The sequence below is a fragment of the Mugil cephalus genome, chromosome 12 (genome assembly GCF_022458985.1).
Source record: "Mugil cephalus isolate CIBA_MC_2020 chromosome 12, CIBA_Mcephalus_1.1, whole genome shotgun sequence".
Taxonomy (NCBI): Eukaryota; Metazoa; Chordata; class Actinopteri; order Mugiliformes; family Mugilidae; genus Mugil; species Mugil cephalus.
Genome location: NC_061781.1, coordinates 18906719 through 18928811, shown reverse-complemented (window position 1 = coordinate 18928811; position 22093 = coordinate 18906719). Strand labels below are relative to the sequence as shown.

The following is a 22093-nucleotide window of genomic DNA, read 5'->3' as shown; positions in this document are numbered from 1 at the left end:
GGGTAATGATTTTTGCATTATTAATGAACCGGCTTCACACTCATCTTAATTGGAAATGTTCTTTTATCTTTAGCACATGCTCATTTATGCTGTCCAGCAATACACGTGGCTTAATACATAAAATGTAGATAGCACATATATGCTCAGCAATTTTTTTTTGCTCTCGAGACTCACTGGCTTTGTGTTAAGATATGCAAATTGAGCCATGGAATAAATAACCACATGGGACTCTATAAAATGCGGGTGATGGATCTAGGTCGGGGTCCAGGGATGTGAGAAACTGAGGTATTATTTTTCGGAATGGGCAGAAGGGCGTGCGATTGATTGAAGGGGAATCGATGATGGGTATGAGCTGAAAGGTGTCACTGCAAGAAAACCGGGGTTGTGAGAGAACGGATCGGTTGAAAAAGGGGGAGGATGGAGAGGAGATAAGATTAAACAGGAGAAAACATTTCGGGGCATGTGCCGGGACAGCACCGGCGACGCTTCATCAGAATGAATGACATCAATAACGGGTTTTTATTGACCCATTCAACTTTGTGCTATCAGTCAATAAACAGCATCAGATGCTGGATGATGATGGATGGACCTTGCTCTCAAGTTTCACCAGTCCTTCACGCCACTTTCCTGTCTTTGTCTGAATGTGTTTATCGTGGGAATGGCGCCTGGGGCTCGGCTTAGGGCAGCGTGTCATTAACTCCTCCGGCCCCCGAGTGCCGGCTCTCGACGGAGATGTCTCTTTAATGACCAGATGGATAGACGGGTCATTACTTCCACTTTCTCTTTCATTGTCAATCTGCTATCACCTTGATTTAACATCACATTTTATTATTCAACGCTGCCCATGATGTTGCTTATTTGATTATTTACTCGGATCTACTCCATTTTTTTGGGCCACAAAATGACAAAATACAAACACATCTTCCCTAATCTCAACAGATGGCAGTGAAGGAAAATGCATGACCATTTATATAGCTCATGCGTTGCTCATATTCATTATCAATGAGATGCTTCAGGTGAATAAATCATGAAACATGTGAAACATAGTAAATAATGGAAAACACAAAGTGATGACCAAAGTAACAGAATGGTTTATCTAGAACTGACTTGACAGCAGATTGAGATCAGTACAGTATTCATGAATATTATGAGTCTTCTCTGAATTACTCCCGCCTTACGTGCTTGACTATTCAGCACCACGGATAGCTCCGTTGACGCCGTCACAATGGAGCAGGATTTTGAATCGCAGGGCTTATCTACAGGGATCGGCACAGTTAACCACTGCCGGCCACGTCCACTTAAAACTCCATTTTCTATGTGTGTTACGTTGCATGTTTTGGAGTTTTCCCCCAGGCTGCAAGTTGTCCAGCTGGTAATAGAGGTCATATGAAACGCTCATTCTCACAGCCTGAGGATAATGAACCGAACGGTCAGTGAAACTTTTGAAGAGATAAGTTTTTTAGACGGACTCTCGTCTGGATGTGCCGGTCTGTTATTCGTTAACTGAACACTTATCAGTGTCAAACATATCAGTGTTAGAGCATCAAATGAAAGGAAGGTATTTGTGTTTTGTTGTTTTATATGTAAGTGTTATGTGGTATATAGACTTTATTTCCTTAATGCTACATTTCCATTGTGCGTTCGTTGTGACTACTAACTTTGCCGTGGGCCTGAGGGTGTGGGAAACCATGTGCTTTTCCCAGCACACATAGCCACCAGCTGCTGCTTTTTACCGCACAGCCAAGAAACATCTCCATGAGGGCTTTCTGCATTTTATAAACATAAGCAGGCCTTGGGGGAATGACTTTTACGAAAGATGCAAAGTTTACAAAGAAATCTGAAGCAGAATAGTCTATGCAAATGAATGAAAACAGTCCTCATTATTCTAGTCGGGGTTTGGATTACCTGATTTGCGTGTACGTTGAATTTTAACTCCCTTCTATTGTCTGCTACGTTCTTCCTCCTCCTCCTTATTTTTTTTTGTGTCTCAGGTCGCGAGAGGGAAGAGGGAAGAGGAGCATTTGTGATAATGACTTGTCAAATTAGAAGCGATGGAACCTGCAGCGAGTGTAAACACAATCCGAAATGTTCAGATGACATTTTCCAAGCTGTATTTCTACTGGGGGAGATTAGCAGAGTGACAGCTCAGCCTGACTCTCATGGATCACAGCTGCACAATGGAGAGCACACACACACACACACATAGAGAGAAGAAATTACTGACATTTTAATACAACACTGCAGACTGACACCTGCGCGGGCTGACACAAAGATTTTGCACACTCTTTGCATTCGAAGCTCTTTAAATACGGGGCCTTTCTTTCCAGCCATGGTCCAGTGGACGTGGCTCGGCCAGTCAGCCGGGGTATGGATTCATGTCCGTGTAGCCGGCCCACACCTCGTCACCATGATGGATGGTGTTCACAAACAGCCTTGACTTTATAACTTATAGGGACTTTATTTGCATGTGTTCTCATTGGCAGTAAAACTGCACATGATGTAGTAGAGCCGCAGACGTTTTTAGTTGTTAGAATATTAGAGGCGCCTGTTTCTTAGTATTCCATTTTACGCATGGCCGTCCTCCCCCTGTATGGCCCGAAACCCGTGAACGGCCGCTGCTCATTTCCCAAGTTCGCCTATGAAATAAAGAGCCATTTACGAGGAACAATGTCCCGGCCACCACGTCTCCCTCTATCCTGCCCCCGCTATTGGCGAGATACTATTGAGAGTCCTGGGCACATCAATTTGGGCCCTCAAATGACTTTCTCCAGCTGGCCAAATCCTGACAAGCTTTCTGTTCTCCTTAAAAAGACCCCCTTTATCATCAAAAGAAAGGAAGAAAGGATGAGTGAGGGCAAGAGAGAGAGAGCAAGAGAGAGAGGAAAGTCAAAAAGCTAATGTCTCAGTGACACCCTTTCGCACACAGCAGGGGAAATTTCTGTTCTATAACGGGTTCTGGTTAATTTGAAGTCAATTGGAGAGTTATTAAAAGGATCTGAGTGAGCTGTGCTGAACTTGGTCAAGGGCAACAAACCCACTCTGGTTTCTATAAGAAACAATAGAAACAGGACTGTCACCTTCAGGCAAACTTGAAAGTTGTAACCACTTTTTTTTATACTGTATACGTTGACTTTCGGAGTTATTCGATCCACAAATACATACACCTGCTGTGTCTTTGGGAACACCTGCTTAAATTTCTCCCGAAGTAAATCTCATTTTGGAGGATTTGCTTCAGTTTTAGGTATTATTTTTTGGTTTATCTCTCAACGCTTCACGTTGCTTTTGAATTTACACTGCCAATATGTATGCAAATGTCAACATCTAAAAGGAATTAGATTTTCTTCGTTTCTCCATTGTCCCCGCGTACCCTTCCCGCGTTCCTCACGTGCAGGTTCAGTAGTTTAATGCCGCATTGTTGTGCGTCGTCGCACAATTTGCAGTGTCAGCACTGTAAATAATATCAGAAAGAAATAATAATAAAGCAAAGCTGCAGACAAATGTAAGATCTGATTTAATTCATGTCCCCGTATGACGATATGCTTTTCTATCGTAGGTTAAAGAGGATAATGACTTTGGTTTGTGCGGTATGTAGAGGGAGCGAGCAGGGTTTATCTTTAAGTTATCATGAGACGATTTGTATTTGTATATGTCTCTGCTTAATCAACACTTAGCACAACAGTAAATATGTAAAACTACTGGGAGGAAACATTGTGTGTGAATTAAACAGAAGGTATGAAGACCATACAATCGCTGGAACATTGTAGACTTTATAGAAAACATTAAGAGAGTTTATTAGCTTACATCTACACATAACATTGGTAATAGTGGTAGCCATTTTATTTTGTGTTTTTACGGCCGTTTTACCGTGGTGAGACCACAATGTTCACAATCTTTGTAGAAGTAGGAAGCTTGTAAATGTGAGAATGATGTTGAGAGATGTTGTTGTTATGGTTCTCTACGGAGCCGCACTAACAAAAATATAGACGTGACTAAAGGCAGGAGAAGAAATAACTTTCTGCAGAGAAATGTCAACACTTTCAGGTTAAAAGTGCTGGATACTTCGTTGAAGTCAAAACCTCTTTGAACAATTAGCACAAGCATCCAAATTCGGGTTCGTACAGACAAGACAATGGGAGCGTATTCACTGAGCTTCTCAGCTCAGGGTTATGTGATAGTCTTTATGCAGTCTACACATCACATCCTGTCACAATTTCTTTTGTCTGTTGCCATCTTGTTGTTTTCTCTCCGTCTATCTTTTCAGTCCTTAGTTACTATGTATTCAGACATATGAGTTTAAGTTAGACGAAGGTGTACTTTGTCTAGATGTGTGCCAGATGGCAAACGACTAATATCCATAAATTCTCCAGCAAATAAACAGATGGTAAAATATTTTTATTCATTATAACGTGCTGGAAATAGCATATATTACCATATATTAGATTAAACATAGGACAATTATATTTATTTGAATTCAAATCTGTATTTCAAAATTATATTCGATTTTATTAGTATTTTTATTTTAGTCGTGACAGTAAGTAAAGGACAAGGAGGGAAGCAGATTTATTCAAAGCAGAGTGATACGCTCATAGTGAGACTCTCTTTGTCTTTTTGGATAAAGAGCCAAGGTAGTTCAGCATCTTTTTGAGAGAAATTATCTGGACTGTGCCACATTTGCATATAAATGAACGATGGTAAACTGTTAGTGAAAAAGAATGATTTTGAGAGAAATGCAGACTAACACCTCTGGTTTTTCTTTCTTTCTTTTTCTTTTTTGGTTAAAACAAAAAGAAAACCAGAAGTTATTCATCAAGGCTCGTGTTTTCTACATTTTAGAAAGACAATTTTAGAAGGCGATTTAGCTAATCATTGATGGATGAAAGTCTAAGGCAGATGTAGTTTCTGGCTTGACAAGTTTATTGTCTATGAAGGTTGAGTGGGTCATGGTTTATCCGAAAAGCATTTTAAAATGGAAACTGGACTTGTAGAATGTTTAGAGAACTACTCATCTGAATATCTTCTTCAGTTCTAGGGGACTGGTGGGAAGTTTGAGGTTTAAATAAGAAACTCTGTGGGTGTAACCCATCAGAAACTTGCTTGACTTGTTTCTGTTAATGACCAGAAACCAGTCAAACTAATTTCCATTAACAGCTAGATAGTTACCTTGCCTAGCTTCTAGGTCATCCAGGTCATGATATATCCAAAAAGTTTCTAAAAAAAAAGCAACTGGATTTTTGTGAGTTTCCAAAAGACTTTTCACACTTATCTAAGGACTGGTGGGAAGTTTGAAGTTTAAATAGGAAACCTCAAACTTCAAGGCAGAAGCTGGTCCACCTCAAAGACAAAACACCGCGGCAGAAACAGGGTAATGTGCAAAAGCGCTCGAATTTTAACATTAATTCAGGCCATGTCAGGTCATCTTAAACTAGACGCTGGCCCATGTTAGAGAAGCGAGACAACCAGGCTACATTATCCATGTAATAATAATGGAGGATTTTTCCCTATTTTGCAAATTTGACCTTGCATGTGTATAACAATAAAACTAAAAATCCTGCCGTGATATTTCTGTTATAAGTCTTGGGCTATTTATTTCTATTTTCTGAGCCTGGTCTATTGGGAGGTAACATGTAGCAATTTGATGAGATTGTTCTGTTTATGAAATTCACAGTTTGCAATAAAACAATCTCATCAATGAAGTTTTGGTGGAAATGGAAAGAAGGAACGTGAAAAAGGACAAAATAAAATTTTTTTTAATTTTTTTTTGTATGTGAAAATCTTAATAAATTTATTAGAGCTACTTCAGATTTTTTGGACACTTTCGTAATAGCAAATGTTTTCCAGCCAAATTTAATCAACTGCTATAAATGATAACTTTGTTACATAAGTTCCTCTGACTGAGTCATGTTTCTATGGTAATGCATTATTACCACCTTCCTAATATTGTGTAGGTCTCCCTTGTGCTTCCAAAACAGTTGTGACTCATCAGAGAATGAACATGGGCGTTCTGAGGGTGTCCTGTGGTGTCTGGCAACTATTAACTGTATATACTATGTACAAACCAATCGTGACGTCACCCATTGGATTCTGAACCTTGAAAATTAAGCCTGAAGTGGGCGGAGCCCACGGTCGCCATGTTGAATGAGCTTTGCTCCGCCCACACTCAGACACTCCAAATATGGTGTCAGACGTTGGGATCCGCCCACCCAACTCTCCGCTACCTGTTTGCTCAGGTTACCGCCGGTCACTTAAAGTGGGAACACCCTTAATTAAGCAGAAATTTAAACCTTAATAAAAAATAAAGGAATGAGTTAAAAAAAATCATCCCCGTACATTTTGAACCAGGCTGTAAACATGTTTAATACTGCAGTAAAGTTGGGCTTTTTAACATGGTGGTCTATGGGGATTTGCTCCCGTTTGGAACCAGCCTCAAGTGGCCACTCGATGAACTACAGTTTTTTCCGCATGGGCTTCATTGCTTAGACCCGGAGGTTGCTGTTTGCTGGCAACAGAATTTTCTATGGGTTGAAGGGAGAGGCCTCGGTGGATCATCCCACAGATACTTGATCAGTTTGGGATCTAGTGAATTTGGAGACCAGTTCAATATTATGCTGCTTTGAAGATACATTCTCATTCTGTGCACAGCTGGGGACACTCGGTGGAAATGTTGGCTAAAAAGCCAAAGTCAGTGATTTAGAAAGACACCTGGGATTCTACCTCTGCAGGTTAAGACTCGGGTTCTGGTCAGCTGTATTGATCCTTGATTAAATAATCTGGAGGCTAACGGAGAGGGAGGTAGACAGAGAAAGAGAACGATGGCAAGGTAATAAGCTTAACAGGGCAAATTGCGATTGGTGCCCGAGTCCGTTTCGAAGACTAATGTGAGAAAGTTTTTCTGTCAGTGACCACGTTATCTGAGCACGGAGGCCTTTTAATAGTCACGCGTGCTGCACAGAAAAAATCAGGTATTTGTGCAAAGATTATGGCTGCTGTTTTTTTTTTTTTTTATCTTATCCTGGGGCTTGCTACCCAGTGCAGCGAGCCTTAAACTATAGATTCTGCACAATTACCTTGAGTGGTCAGCACGGCTCTTAGCCCACCCTTACACAACCAGAATATCAGGTAGAGCTATAGTTTACAATTAGCTTTACCCAAGAAGACAATTTCCATAATGGATAATATTGGTCATTTATTTCCCTTTGCTGTTACTGGTTTCACAAGCTGTTTATTCTGGAAGGTAATAATCTCGTTCATGTGGAAATAAATTCTCCACAATCGCAAACAGTGAAGGAGTTATTCATTTTAAAGATCAGTTTGAAAAAAACCCAAATAGGCAATGGAGGTGGAAAAGGAAGGGCGCCAAGCTGGAGGGAAGGATTCGGCCGAATAGGGAGATAGAGATTTAGTCATGGGTGTGGAGTGGGTGTAAAGTGAGGAGGAGAGAATTAGAGAGACAGAGAGTTATTAAGTATCCTTATCCACATATAGATCCTTGAATGTCTTCCTGGCCTGCGAGAACCCTGCCGCCCACCCAACATCTGATAATTACACTTCATTAGGGGAGCAGGTAGTGATGAGAGAAGAGGGGCCAACTAGTGAGGGCGACACGAGAGCGCGTGAGAGAGACGTGGAAGTGGGAAGCGTACTGCAGCAATGTAACGTTGAGAAAGAATCACGGGAGTTTTGTTTACGGGAGGGGGGGGTTAAAGAAAAGCAGGAGTTGACTTCGGCGACACGTAGCCCACTGTGCCGCTGTGTGTTTGGAGCTCGGGAGTGTGCATTTGCCTGTTTGTGTGACTCCGGGAGTGTGTCCTCGTGAATGTGGGTAAATTTATTCTAGCTCAGGGGTCCGTATTTATTGCCTTGGTTTAGTGTCACAGAAAGATGGACAGGTCTGCCTCAACACTGAATGTAATTAGGTTTCTGTGAGACACACACTGTAGCTTGACACCCCAACCCCACCCCACCCCCACCCCCCCTTTGCTATTTTCTCGCACGGAGCCGTACCTATGCCCTATACATCATGTGATGTAGCAGTGTTGGGGCGTCAGCAGCAGAGTAGCTGCAGCTTCCAGTGCTGCAGTGAGATCCCGAGGAGCAAAGGCTGCTTCCGTCAGACTGGCAGCAATGTGGGAATGTGTCCATATGGAAACATCCTTTTACAGTATGGGCTTGTCTAAGAGTGGCTGAACAGAATCGCTACAAATGTGTGATGTCCCAGGGGGTGCGGTGGAGGAAGAGGGAGAGCGTATTTGTGTGTAGAGGCGTGTGCGCTGTCAGCGGAGAGTGAAAGGTGGGGACTGCAGTATTCCTCCAGCGGGAAGCATTGATTTTCCGGCCCAGCGTGGGGACGTGGGAAATGTCAGCGTCTAATTGAGTTGATAAAACCGTTTTGAGTCTCAGACGTAAATATGGTTTACCCCCCCCAACAAAAGGCCACCGCATTAGACAAGTCCCATTGGGATGTCTGTGAGAAATGAAAGGTCTCTTTGTTGTGTGTTTACATGTGCCTACTTCTGTGCATGTTGAGCTTCATTCTCGTGCCGCATGTCAGCGTGGCGCAGGCGAACGACAGGCGTGTAGCCACGGAGCAAAACGTTCTCTTTCATTGTGGAGCGGGATACAAGCTGGTTAGAGTGAACCGCTTGTGTTGTGGCAGAGAGCGCAGAGAGGGAGATCGACTGAGCGATGCAGAGGTCAGATCCATTAGAAGTGTGCAAGGTGAATAAAGAAAAGGATGAATGAAGCCTCCACTGTCCCTGCTGATTAGCAGATTGATATGCGGAGAGGGCGGAGGACTCACCTGCCGCTTTCAGCTGAAATTCACCCCAATGCACAGTAAGAAGATGAGTACAGCAGCATTCAGTGGTATTTTTATCATCTCCTTTTTAAATGTCCAAATGCTTACAAACGATACAAGCAATGTGACTGTTTTGCAGAATAATAATTGCATATGAGCATGTTTTGTCTTATATCAATAATATTAATTAACAATTGTCAAAAGTCTTGTCTGCAATATTTAAACAATTGCCAATAGTGCGCATCAATAAAAGTGCGTTAACAATGGGAGCAATCACATTTTGAGCCGTGCACGTGAGCGCATACAAGAGCGCACGCGCGCCTGTTTTCAACCGCTGCTCCCGGTATTAGGGGCGATAATTAGACAGGCTTTCACACATTTCGCCACACGCACGCGGGCGCACACACTTTCCGCTCCCCTCACATGTACTGTATGTGATGTGAACGCACATTTGTGGCTACTGGTAATTACTGACATAATTAGGCAGACAACCATTCGTATGGGGAATGCGCACCCGTGAAAACACGCGCACACACACACACACACACACACACACACACACACACACATGCACCTATGCACGCACACACGCGCACACTAAGACACACATTACTTCCCTGGTAATTAAGAGTATTAATTACAAGCATAGCTGTCCCTGTGAGGCACTGTATCACTCACAGACTGGCACGCAGCAGGGTTCTTATTACTTTATCTCGGCACACCATCACCTCTCTCTCTCTCTCTCTATTACACACACACACACACACACACACACCAGCATCCTTTGTCAGTCTCTCTGGTTACACATGCACTCATGTACCCCTCAAATATACACCTGCTGGATAAACAAATGGTAGCTAATTAGTCGGAGACTGATAGCTGACCATAGGTTAAAATCCAGTAGCTTGGGAACGAAGAGAGTCTTGTTTGCTGGAAGTAGCGAGCAAACGTCCTGTGTGTTAGAGGGGCCGTGTCTTTCATTTGGGTCAAATGTTTTTTTAGCCACTACGGCCCCTAGGGCTGGGCGGCATCCTGGTTCATACCAAATACCGATATTTTGTTGGATTATAATTAGAATTTTTAATATATTTGATTACACAGCGTTTGGAACGCCACGCCCAAGACGCTCTTTCTGACCGGACCATTTCCAATGTAGCGCTTTCAAACAGTCATTGTGCGACTGTGTCACTGCAAGTCATGGTGAAGATGGAATGGTCTGAAAGTACTCCTGCCAAAAAGAGGTGCTGTGTAGTTGTTTGGGCGACCACACGTCCCCAATTTTAGCTTTATGAATGAGAAAAAAAGCTGGTCGCGCTATTCACATTTCAGACATAGCAATTAAAATATGAATAAATATCTCAAAATATATGAAACCGTCACTTCATTCAATCTTGATAATGTTTCTGTAAATGTCCACGGATTTCCACATCAGCAGGCAGTTCTAACATGGAGCCACGCAAATCTGTTTTACCGCTAGCCTGGGATTATTCTACAATATTTACTCATCATCACAGTAAAATAGTCCATCATTAGTTAATCTACTGCATCAACCACTGTCAGAATTTTGAAAAATACCCTGATATACATTTTCGGTCATATCGCCCACCCTAACGCCTTTTGGTTGTAGTTTTCCAATATATTTTTGTTATCAAGGTAACTCTGAGTTGCATATGTTAACCTATATCTGTGAAATTAAGTAATCTTAGTCAGAAATATAGCTCAAACCAGTCCTAGCATGTAGAAATGATCCGTAGAACCGTTAAACACGAATCCCAACTTGCTTTAAGAGGTTGGGGATCATTCCGAGTCAGTGAACTAACCTTGCACTCCCTTGCACTGGAGCCGTGGTGCACCCGCAGCATTCGAAGGTTCCTGACATCATTTAGAGAGATATTTTACAGTTAATTCCCAAATGTCACAGTGGTTGCGTGTCTCGATGTTGCATAAGCTGTCTCTGCAGGGGCCAAGGTGGTACGCATGCCCTGAATGTGTGAGCGGCGTCAAGATAGCAGGAAGGAGATGTGTCTGGCCCAAGCGTTACACAGCAAAACTGATGTCTTACAAACGCAGAGTGGATCAAACAGACATGAAACACACTGACATCTATTCAATACACGTCATGGAAAGATTGTATAGTGGCATACTGTACATATCATACTGTCTCATAATTAAAACTGTTGTTTTAGGGAGGATCATTATTGGTAATCTTATTCGCTCTCATCAATTCTTGTAAATTAATGTGAGGATGGAGAACAAGGCTTTATTGTTTTGCTGTTGATACAAGTATGATAATTCTTTGCATTTGCTCCAATCACACTGCCGCCACTTCTGTGTGTGTAATGTGCTAACGAATGTCTCCCGCTGTCCCTCTGTTTTTTTTTTTTTTCCGTAGTGGACGGCTGTACAGATTGGTCAGTGGACTACTTGAAGTACCGGGTGCTTCAGGGGGAGCCCGTGCGGCTGAAGTGTGCTCTGTTCTATGGTTACATCCGGGCCAACTACAGCCAGGCGCAGAGCGTGGGCCTCAGCCTCATGTGGTACCGCAGCTCTGGCCTCGGCCACAGCGACTTCGAGGAGCCCATCTCTTTCGATGGCGTGCGCATGAGCAAGGAGGAGGACGCCATCTGGTTCAGGCCCGCTGACCTTCAGGACGTGGGCCTCTACTCCTGTGTCTTAAGGTACTTGTGAAGTATGAAGTAACAGTCTAATCTAACGCTATATCTAATTTAGCTCTACAGTCTGATTCTCTCAAACATTTATTCGTTTCCACACTTAACTTGATAATGTATTTTTGGTATCTGTGTGCACCCACCCATATTAGGAAGGTGGTCATAATGTTATGCCTGAATGGGGTAGGTTAGTGCTTTAGAGGTGCTACAGGCAACGTTTAGAGTTCTGATAAAAAGCTCCCTCTTACTACTCTTCATCTCTTTATGCAAATCTAGGCGGTTCGCCGTCGGTTTTGAAGCGGCACAAACTCTAATTTCTCAGTTTAATTAAAGCAATGAATATAGACAAATTTATCTTAAATCTTATTAAGTCGTGTAAGTGAAATGACAAGACTCTCGAGATAAAACTGCATTTATGCGTGTGCAGAGAGGGAAGAAGTTCAGTCAACTATGAATTACTCCGAAACTGCAAACAAAGGTTGCGTGCAAAAGTTTGGGGCAAATTCCGTGCGACCTCGTCACAAAAAAACTTAATGTATGAAATATGCAAAACCACATCTGGGTAAGCTGCAGTCATTTTTGGAAACAAGTTCTGGGACAGATAAAGTTAAAGTTGAGCTCTGTTGCCGCAATACCCGAAGGTGTGTTTGAAGAAAAAAAAAAAAAGAAAGAAAAGAAAATAGCAACGGCATTTGTGTGTTTGCTGCAGGAGTTGTATTTACTTCTTTTCACTTCAAAAATCAACAAAAAAAAATGGAATTTGCCCAGGAGGTGCTCACGTTTCTGCATAAAAATGCATCCGGATGCGCAGAGATATAACAGAATACAGAGCGAAAACACAAACTCCCTCGTGTACACACTCCCGCCCACCCACACACACACACACACACACATTTACACTTTAGTTGGCCGTTACCGTGACTTTTCCTAATACAAGACGCATAATCATGTGGCAGTATCTTATTAACCTTTACAGTGGAGAACATCCCTCAATAAACGGCTCATTGCAGTTCTTCATTTCAGAGAGATTTTAATAAACCCTGTTAAAGGCCTCTTTAAAGACCCAAAGAGGCAGGGTACATTGAGTGTGACCAGGGGGAGTGTGTTTGTGTGCGGTGATACCCCGGCCTAACTCTGCCTTTCATTACCGCACTCCACTCTGAAGCTCTAATCCGTCACAAGAGCACAAATGGAACCCGTGCATGAACACAGTGTCTTTGATTGTTGACGGTTTCTCCCGACAACTCTCTGCTCTTATTCATACAGCATGATTGAAATTCAGCGGATATACTGTAATTACACTTTAATTCTGAAGGAACAGCGACCTATGGCACGCTCTGTTTCTCAGTGTGCTTGGGTGAGCAGCGGGAGGGTTTGCAACTTCTCAGATGCACTAATCAGAACCCCGCGAAAAGATTTCCCTCTGAGCTGAAATCAATTGTCTTTTTGTAAGGGAGTAAGCTTTTGAGTCGCTCATTGCAGAACGCATGACCCAAACACTCTCCCCTAAAACTCCCTACGAGCAAAGAGAGGAGCCTGTACTTCACCCCTTTCAGATCCCACACGGTTCCTACTCGTTCATTCATCTGAACCTAAGGCATCTGATTGTGCCTGCTGTTAGAATTACATCGGACTACAGAGCTTAATCATCACATCCCCGACATATTACGGTCAAAAATTAGATACAGTAACCTTTATAAGCTTAATTGCAAAACTAATGTATTGGTGGATGTTTGATTTACGTAATATGCTCCTAATAAACTGGCCAATAAACCCTAATGAGTCACTCAGTCTGGAGAATCTCATCACTAATGCACGCAATTAAAAGCACATTACGTGCCAACGTATAGCATTTCTATGTGTTAATGCTATTTCGGTGTAAATTAGACCCAGTTCAGTACGTACTATTTAAAGCTTTTTCCTTTGCTTTTGTCGTGTGGTTTCCGTTTAACTAAATCTTAGAGATACAATTACATACTTTTTTTTGTTGAATTGATTTTAATTTAAAATAAATTAACGGCTCGAAGATGAGACAGCCTGCTGCAGCTGTGTCTTTTTTTTTTCTTTTTCTTTTTTTCAAATAGGCAAAAAGAAAGGATCCTTTAAGAACATGTGAAGCAATAAGATGAACCTGATGATCTGGAACATATACTCAGTGATACCCAGCTCACACTTCTAAGCCTAAACCATTTTTTAGCTTGGATTTATACATATCTTTCACTCTTGAAATGACTGTTTCTGCAGATTTTTTTTTTCTGTCAGGGCCAGAGGTGATGTATTATCTAATTTAAGTACATGACAAGGCCACAAGACACTTAGATATTTTGACCACGATGACAGAGACTGTTCAGAGGAGGTTGTGTGAGTTTTCTGGGGTCAGTATGGAATTGCACAGATACGGGTATTGACAGGAATCAGCCATTTAGAAGAGATGGCGATCGCCAACTGTGCCCCGAGACTTTACTTTCTGATACGAGCTAATAGTCAGTACTTTCAGAGCAATTCTCTAATTTCAAATATAATGTGATAAAGCAACAAAAAAAATGTGCCGGTGCTAATATTTTTATTGTATATGTGGCGGGATGGTTTCCGACGGCCACGGGCGGCCTGATAAATGCAAATAAATCCCTCTGCTTAAAGTGCAGCTTTTCACCGAAGCCCCCCAGATGTTTTTTCTCACAAAGAGATACGGAGGCACCCGCGCGTACTCTGCGTGCGTTTTAATACGTGTGCGTGTGAATGGTTATCTTTGTCCTTCTCCGGCTGAAAATTGAAGTCTAATTGCCAGTTTTCGTGTGAAGGTGACTTCATTTACATACCATTCTCCCACGTGCTCCCTCTCTTTCTCTTTCACTCCTTTGCACTTTCCCCCGCCTCACTTTCCCCTTTATATCATCCCACATAAGGTCCGTAACACTGACTCACATCCATCAATCTCTCCTCCTCACTCTGTCACTGCCACAGTGGCTGCGTCTCACCTGATAAATTATTTTATAATAGTTCCGGTAATGAGTCTGTGTTCTGGAGTGGGTGAAATCATGCGCATTTCCTCCCCGTGATTATATTATCCCACATGTTGGATTATAATGTGTGGAGAATTACAGCTACCGCGAGCTGCCGCTAATTTCCAAAGCAGCTACACTCAAATAGAATGTGACAGACGTGAAAGACACCGCAGGACTGTGCATCGACCCCCGGCTGTCCATCAATCAAGCGCTGCCGCCGACACCTTCCCACCTTCCCACAATGCCACAGGGTGCCGGCTGTGAATATTTAACATGCAGCGATGTCTTGCGTCGGCTCCCTGTGGACTTCGCTGGCTCAGGTGCGCGACTGCGAGAGGTCATCTCTGATCATCTCCCCATTATGTCAACAGACGGAGGGGGTTGACTCTGTATGTGTGTGTGTGTGAATTTGCCTACATGTGCTTGAAATGTGTCCCGTGTTTGCGTTGCTGAGGGCGTGTTTGCATGGCTGTATTTGTTCCTCGGACAAATATATTGTCCAAGTGTGCTCTGGAAGCCTACAACATCACATCTTCCCACTCTGTTCCCTCTAAATAGGAGGTATTGAGTCGATAATGTTAGATTTCAGCACCAGGAGGGCATTGCTCTCTTGCAGTATCTTGCATCTTACTTTCGCTTCCTACAACATTTTCCAGATGCCCTTTTAGTCATCTTCTATGTAATACAGTGCAGTTTTTTTTCCCCCCCTCTTCTTATTCCGCGTAGCTGTTCTTGCTCATTGCTATCTCTGGCCAGACTTCCACAGCTGCACATAACCACATTTGTCTTTTAAGCGTGTGTGTGTGTGTGTTTGTGTCTGCATCTGTGTTTTATGGCCCCGGCGGGTCAAAGGTGTTTATATGAGAGAGGTGACTCCCTTATTGCTTCCATAACCTGAGTAGATCATATGAAACCCTGTCATTTACAGTGAATGGGAGCATCTGGCCAGCCGTAAATGTAATGTAATGAAATGAAATGAAAGCCCATATGGCCGCACGCGCCGCCTTCCGACCAACTGACTGACCGAGTCCGATCACAGCTTTGTCTGGGCCAGGAGACAAGAGGATGGAAACACAGATATGCGTTCGTTAAAAAAAAAAAAGTATGAGGACTTTTTGGGTAGGGCAGTTCAGAACAAGAATCAGAATCTTTATTGTCAGTATACAAAAAGATAGAACACGTGTGTGCAGTCCCATTCTCTGCAAAATATTTAAACTAAAAATGTTTCTAGAGATATGGTTTGGACTAGACACTGATTGCTAACACTCTTATCCTTGCATTCATTACCTCCAGACTCGGTTCTTCATATTTCATCATCCAATGCCCTTGTCCGTCTCCACCACATCCACAACTCACCTGTTGATCTGTTCTCCCACTACAAAAAAAAATCTCATGAACACCCCTTTCTTGAAGAACCTCCACGGGCTCCCTGTTCTTCATTAACTCAAATAAATTCTCTTCATTCACAGGGCCCTCCATCACAAGGCTCCCTCCTATTTCCTATTCAGCGTACCTCCCACGGCCCCCATCTCACGGAGAACAATTTCTCGTCCCGACTGTTCAGGCCAAAGCACTGAACCAGTGGTTACGGGACCTTCATATGTGCTACGTTTCTGTGAAACTCTCGACACATGCGCGTCTGGAACTCAACCAGTTGCCTGAACTTCCCTCATCCTTCCCACAAACATTTAGCTGGTCCGGAGTCACCCCAGTGGGAACTGATTAGGACTGGTCATGTGACTGCAGCCCTGTTGGTTGGGGCAGGCTTTAAACGGAGCACTGTTGAATTTATTTGATTTACAGTTACCAGTCTTTGTATTTATTCAAAATTCTCAATTCTGAAACTGCTCTTGTTCAATGCGCAATGTTTGGTTCGCTTGGTTTATTAAGAATATACAGTTCTATTTTTTAGAGACCTACACACAGACGTCTTCCTCATGGACGGGAATGCAAAAGTTGATGAGTTGCGAGTTGATGGTTGCTGGGAAAATAGGCAGAGGGAGGGGTGTGTGTGGGTGGGTGGGGGGGGGGGGGGGGGGGGGATTGGAGACTGACTCCCTGTGATGACCAAGCAGCTTTCTCTTCCTTGTTGTGAGGCCATCTCGTCGTTTGTCTGTTCTCTGATTAGCGTTCCCTGACTCCCTCCATAAATCCAACAGTGGTCATGAGCGTTACGCATTGACTCAGTAAAGCTGCTGAACGCGTCATTATTGCCGGGCCCACAAATGCAGAGGACGGCGAGGGAGGCAGGCAGAGGAGGAGCGGAAAAGAATAAAAATAGCTTGAAGGGTATCAAAGGGAGTAAGCATGAAATTCCAAGTGCTAAACCGTGTTATTTGTGAAATAGACGACTTTTTTCTGTCTTCGTTTACGTCATTTAACATCAGTACGGTACATTGTATCAAGGATGTGTCCTCCCTTAGCTCCAGTAATGGTAATTCAGGAGTGAACATCACAAACGTCAAAGGTATTGATCTCAAACTCCTTGTGTTGTTGTTCTTTGCCAACAGGAACTCCACCTACTGCATGAAGGTGTCCATGTCTCTGACGGTGGCGGAAAACGACACGAACCTCTGCTACAACTCCAACATGAGAAGAGCTGAGAAGGCTGAGCTCAGCAAGAGTAAAGACATCCTCTGCCCTGACATAGATGACTATGTTGAACCTGGCAAAGAGCCAGACATCGTGTGGTACAAGGTGTGCTTTCTGTCTGACTGAATGTTTCCGTTAATATGTGATTATATCGCTGCCGCCGAACGATTGGTGCAGTTTTGTGCTCATTTGTACGCATGAGCAGCGTTGTCTGAGGTTTATTTGTATTTTTTTTGTGCGTCCTGAAAAGTAATAAGGGGCATCTGCCTTTGCGATTCTACAACCGAGAAAAATATTATTGAATGGTTCGTTGGTTTGTTTTCATCTCATTTCTTGGCTGTTCATGTTTAAAAGCCGTGTTGGAAACGCGGTTCCAGATCACTTAGGCAGATTATGTATGATGACAAATGATGTCAGTGAACTACTAAAACTACGCAGACATCGAGAGAGAGAGGGAAAGGGAACTGAGCAGAGGGCAGCCACAGAGCTTTTTAATGAACACAAAACGTCCATGAGACAAACATTTCGCAATGTCATTCCGTGCCCCGTGGAAAGAGCGCATGCCCTCCAAACGCTCCTGGTCCCTGATCTTTATTCAGCATTGCACCTCCTCCTCCCTCACCTGGGCTCTTGCCTTTCTCAGGTCAGGCACGGCCTGCGGACAACAAAGTGCAACCCAGAAAAGTGCTCAGGCCAGACTAATCACAGGCAGATCAGTAGTAGATTAGCTGGCCGGGCTCGACCTCTAGGTTTTCCCAGAATTCAATTACGGTCTGGGTAATGACTGGGAGTGCTGGAACCCAGAGTTATTTGGACCACCATGGAGCCGCTGTGATTGAATTCGAAGGTTGCCGGGAGCAAATGTGGAATAGAATCCGCCGAGCCATCGTTGTCCCTGCCAGAGCACCAAGGAGCTGGAGAGAGGATCATGTCATGAAGTCATTCTCAGTGCCTGCACACAGACACACTCTCACATTCACAGCGCAAACACACTTATTTTGCCAACAGAGACTACTGTAAATACAATTGTCTGTCCTCCATGGCCTTGGTGGAGTATTGAATAGAGAATTTTCAGTTCAGAGCAATAAATCCTGATCAGATAAGTAGGATAATGCCTAAGCCTTATCATCTTACCATATGGAAATTGTATGTCAGAGTGCCAGACTGTGCTTCCCAGCCACTTCTCCAGATCAAACAACTTGAAATTGTATGGCCATAAATTTATTATGAAGCAGAGTTAAGGTCATAACCACAATATTTCATTTCGTGTGCAGTCCACATACGTTTCCATCTGTCTTTTGTCAGTTATTATGCATCTGACGTCTCCAGTTATACATCAGTAATAGTCTTTGCCCTGTCGTTGTCCTTCCTCACACGCAGGAATGCCGCCCCAAGCAGTGGCGCGCTAGCATCATCCATAAGAGAGATATTCTGTCCATCCAGGAGGTGAAGGAAGACGACATTGGGAATTACACCTGCGAGATCCAGTTCGGTGGCTTCGTGGTCAGAAGGACGACTGAACTCACAGTAACTGGTAAATCCTCGTTTTTTGTTTGTTTGTGTTTTTTTTTTTAATTGAAATGTGTGTTTTTGTATGTGCAAGTTGGCTTTTTTTTTTTTTTTTAAATCCCCCGGTAATAGTTTATGTTGTAAGAACAGGTCAACTCATGAACAAAAGAATGACACACACACACGTACACAGACACACCGCCGAGTACAGAAATGATCTCCTGCTGCTGTGTTAATTGCTGGAGGAGGTTGAAAGCTGTGGCCTGGCCCCTATCCCTTCGTCTAACTCAGCACTTTCCAGTCAGCCGAGCACCGCTGAAATATTTAAGGCTATAGGCTAAACCCCTTCACACTGAGAGCTAAAGAGCCAGGACCAAGGTCAGGAGATTTACAGCACACTTACTCTTTGTTTCTATCCACCTCTCTCTCTGCCTCTCTTCTGCAAAGTGAGCACGTGGCAAATGAATGCATTCATATCTTGACACGTCTAGGAATCAGGTTTTTTTTGTTTGTGTTTTTTTTTGTGTGTGTGTGTGTTGCCAGGCTTGGTTAGGCTCGATGAAAACGTCTCATGAATTTAGTTTCTCTGTCCTTTTAAACCAGCAAAGATACTCCCACCTAATGCATTATAGAGTGAAATGATCTAATGCAATCTCTCTGATACTGCTCAGGATGCTTTATGTTATAAATATGTAAATTTAAGATTAAAGAAATAAAGGTTCCGAGCTTGTATTGACATCAGCAGATTTTTGGTAGATTCACCAAGTGCCCAAGCCTGTGTGATGTCTATATGTATTATAGTGCAGAATTCATGAACCCTGAACAAGATTCTATGTCTGATTATGGTTTAGTGTTGTGCAGAGGATGGTGGACTTTGTTCATAATGGACCAGATTTTGTTGAATGTTCACGCCTCCACCACTAATGTCAGGAACTCAAGCTTTGCCCCGACCACAGAACCTGCCTTTTGTTTCAGTTTGTCCAGGTGCGAGGTGCCCTTCTTCTTCTTAGTGCTGCCTCCCCAGCACACCACAGCATAGAAGAAGACACTAACTAAAAAAGAAAAGTTTGGTAGAGCATGTCCAACAGCATCTGGCAGATATTAAATGATCTTAGTCTCCTAAGGAAATAGAAACTTCTCTGACCTTTTTTGCTTGTTTGCAGTGTTTATGTTTGTCTGACTGGTCACTGCGATACGAGGGCGAAAGGAATGTGAGGTACACAAGCTATTTGCTATCTATCAACGATAAACAGGAAGATACAGTCGGTGCATTAAACAGAGCAGGGTGTACCACTGGATAAGATTCAATGTTATCCTGCAGGTATGACTTTGAGGCTGGCTGCAGTCGTGATTGATGGGCCAGTATTTTGTCCACAGCAGTGTTCAATAATATGAGGTAGATGCACTAGATTAGATTTTATCACCCTTGCCATCACGGGAAGCGTCTTTCAAATGATCAGGTTTTTTCTGAGTCTCTGTGAAAGACTTGGGCTGGAGCTGGAGCCCCCAGTACTTTAAACATCACTTCACTGGAAACATATATGGAAACATACAGTATATTTTATCCTCGCATGTTTTTGATTGCTTGTGTTTTCAAAAAACATACGTTCATACGTACATACGTGTGCCGATTACAATTGATGTTAGTAGAATTAGTAGCTATACTTTAAATAACTTTACCTGCACATTTTATTCAAACTAATTCACTTTCACCTTAGTTCAGCTTGGCTGAAGTTACACCATCCCTATGCTTTTTAACGTATAAATGTATGGGTAATGTGTGTACCACACAGTGTATATGCTTGAGGAGAGGGTTTCTTTTCTAACTTGTCAGCATGACCTTAATCTTCTGTAATGACGGTGATCATAAACCCTTTATTGCATCATAAGTATACACAGTTTATATTAACGGCACAGGGAGGAGGGAGGGCAGAATGGAATGGGGGGGGGACAGATTCAGCAGAAAAAGAAAGTGAAAGAGACGCGAGTGACGACATGTAACCACACTTCTCCTGCGCACGTATGGATCCTCCATGCCGCCTGTATGCAGCGTGATGCATGACAAAAGCCAGAACGAGAAAAAATACATCACTGGGAATAGCTTCAGAAGCACCCTTTTGAACATGCATGAGATGCTACTTTTGATTTTCTCTCACTCGGAAGCTATTTTCCGGCGCTCTGCTCTCACTGCTCTTACCATCCGTAGTTTTACGTTACTTGGAACCCATGCTTAGGGTTTCACGTGTATAGAGCGGCCACATAGACGTAGCCACACACTCTCTATAGTACCTTGATTTGCCGTATATATCCCATAATGGAATATCAATCAGTTTTAAGTGGATGTACGTTTACTTTACACCCACACTGACATGTTCTACAGCTTTAATACAGCAGACAACCATCAACAGCTACAGTATGTTGTGATTTCTTTTTTCATTTTTTTTTAAATTTTTTTTTTTATAGAACCATCATAAAATCCTGTCTTCAGCTCTCTATCATCAAGTGCGCTGCTTCTGCTCCAGAAATAGGGCTCAACCGCACCATTTTGCCTTATTGCCGTAGTGGGTAACCTCCTCTTTAAAGCCGCCGTTCCCTGCTAGAGTCAGATGATCTCACGCTCACCGTGGTCTCGTTTCCTTTAATAAACCTACACCATCATCTCCTCAAGTGGGCGTGCGATTATCCGCATTTTATCACATCCCGTTAAAACCGACATTGCCTGGACAGCGTGCATAAAATGCCAAACTATGTCTAAGATCCCAGGGATAATTTTGTAGTTTATTTGATAGGCCGAGAGGAAGAAGGAGGTCATTAAGTTTAACTGATCTTAAGAATAGTGCAATAGACGCTGGCATTTGCTGTGACCCCACCTCGCAGCAGGTTGTGTGTTCATGTGTGTGTGTGTGTCAGAGACTTCTGGTCTGACCCCGCTCCACTATGTAACAGCCTCCATTAGAAGCACTAGAGGAGCTGATATCTGAACTGAGGTCGGCCCCGTAATCGAGGTTAACTATGGGCATAAACACAGGCTCACACACAGATCAGGTTGATCCAGGAGCCTCTTAATAAAGCCCCGTTGCTCCTCAGGTTAATAGAAATGTAAAAGCAGCAACCCCTTGCCTCATTTCATGTTTATGTCAGGGCGCATTTAAATGTTCTTATCTCATTTTAAACACGAGGACATGGAAAGGTGCAGCCTGTGCTGCAGTAGCACTGTGCCTGGAACAAAAACACCATTATCAACAGATGGAAAGATTTTGTTTTCCCTTTTCCCCTCCACAGACCTCCACCTCCACCTCCCATCTGTAAAGAGAGTGCCTTTTTGTGTACTCCTATAATTGATTCATAGCAGCAGCAGCAGGTTTGCTATTTCCTCCGTTCCTCCGAGGATTGCAGTGCGTGGTCAGATTATTCTACACTTGTGTTTACCCCTTCGCACTATCAGAAGACACGAGAAGCGACGCCTCAGCATAAACCGCAGCCCACCTATGATTAACCGATCTGTGCGTGTACAGTACGGGCCG

At 43.1% G+C, this 22093-nt stretch overlaps 1 protein-coding gene across 4 annotated transcripts in view; it reads left to right on the top strand.

The window, feature by feature from the left end:
- il1rapl1a (interleukin 1 receptor accessory protein-like 1a) overlaps positions 1-22093 on the top strand; it is a 142686-nt gene that overhangs the window by 47729 nt on the left and 72864 nt on the right. For all 4 annotated transcript variants that reach the window (XM_047601467.1, XM_047601465.1, XM_047601466.1 and 1 more), the window contains exons 3-5: positions 11187-11472; positions 16979-17165; positions 18441-18594. In XM_047601467.1, the coding sequence (XP_047457423.1) occupies positions 11187-11472; positions 16979-17165; positions 18441-18594 (627 nt within the window). The remainder of the gene's footprint in view (positions 1-11186; positions 11473-16978; positions 17166-18440; positions 18595-22093) is intronic.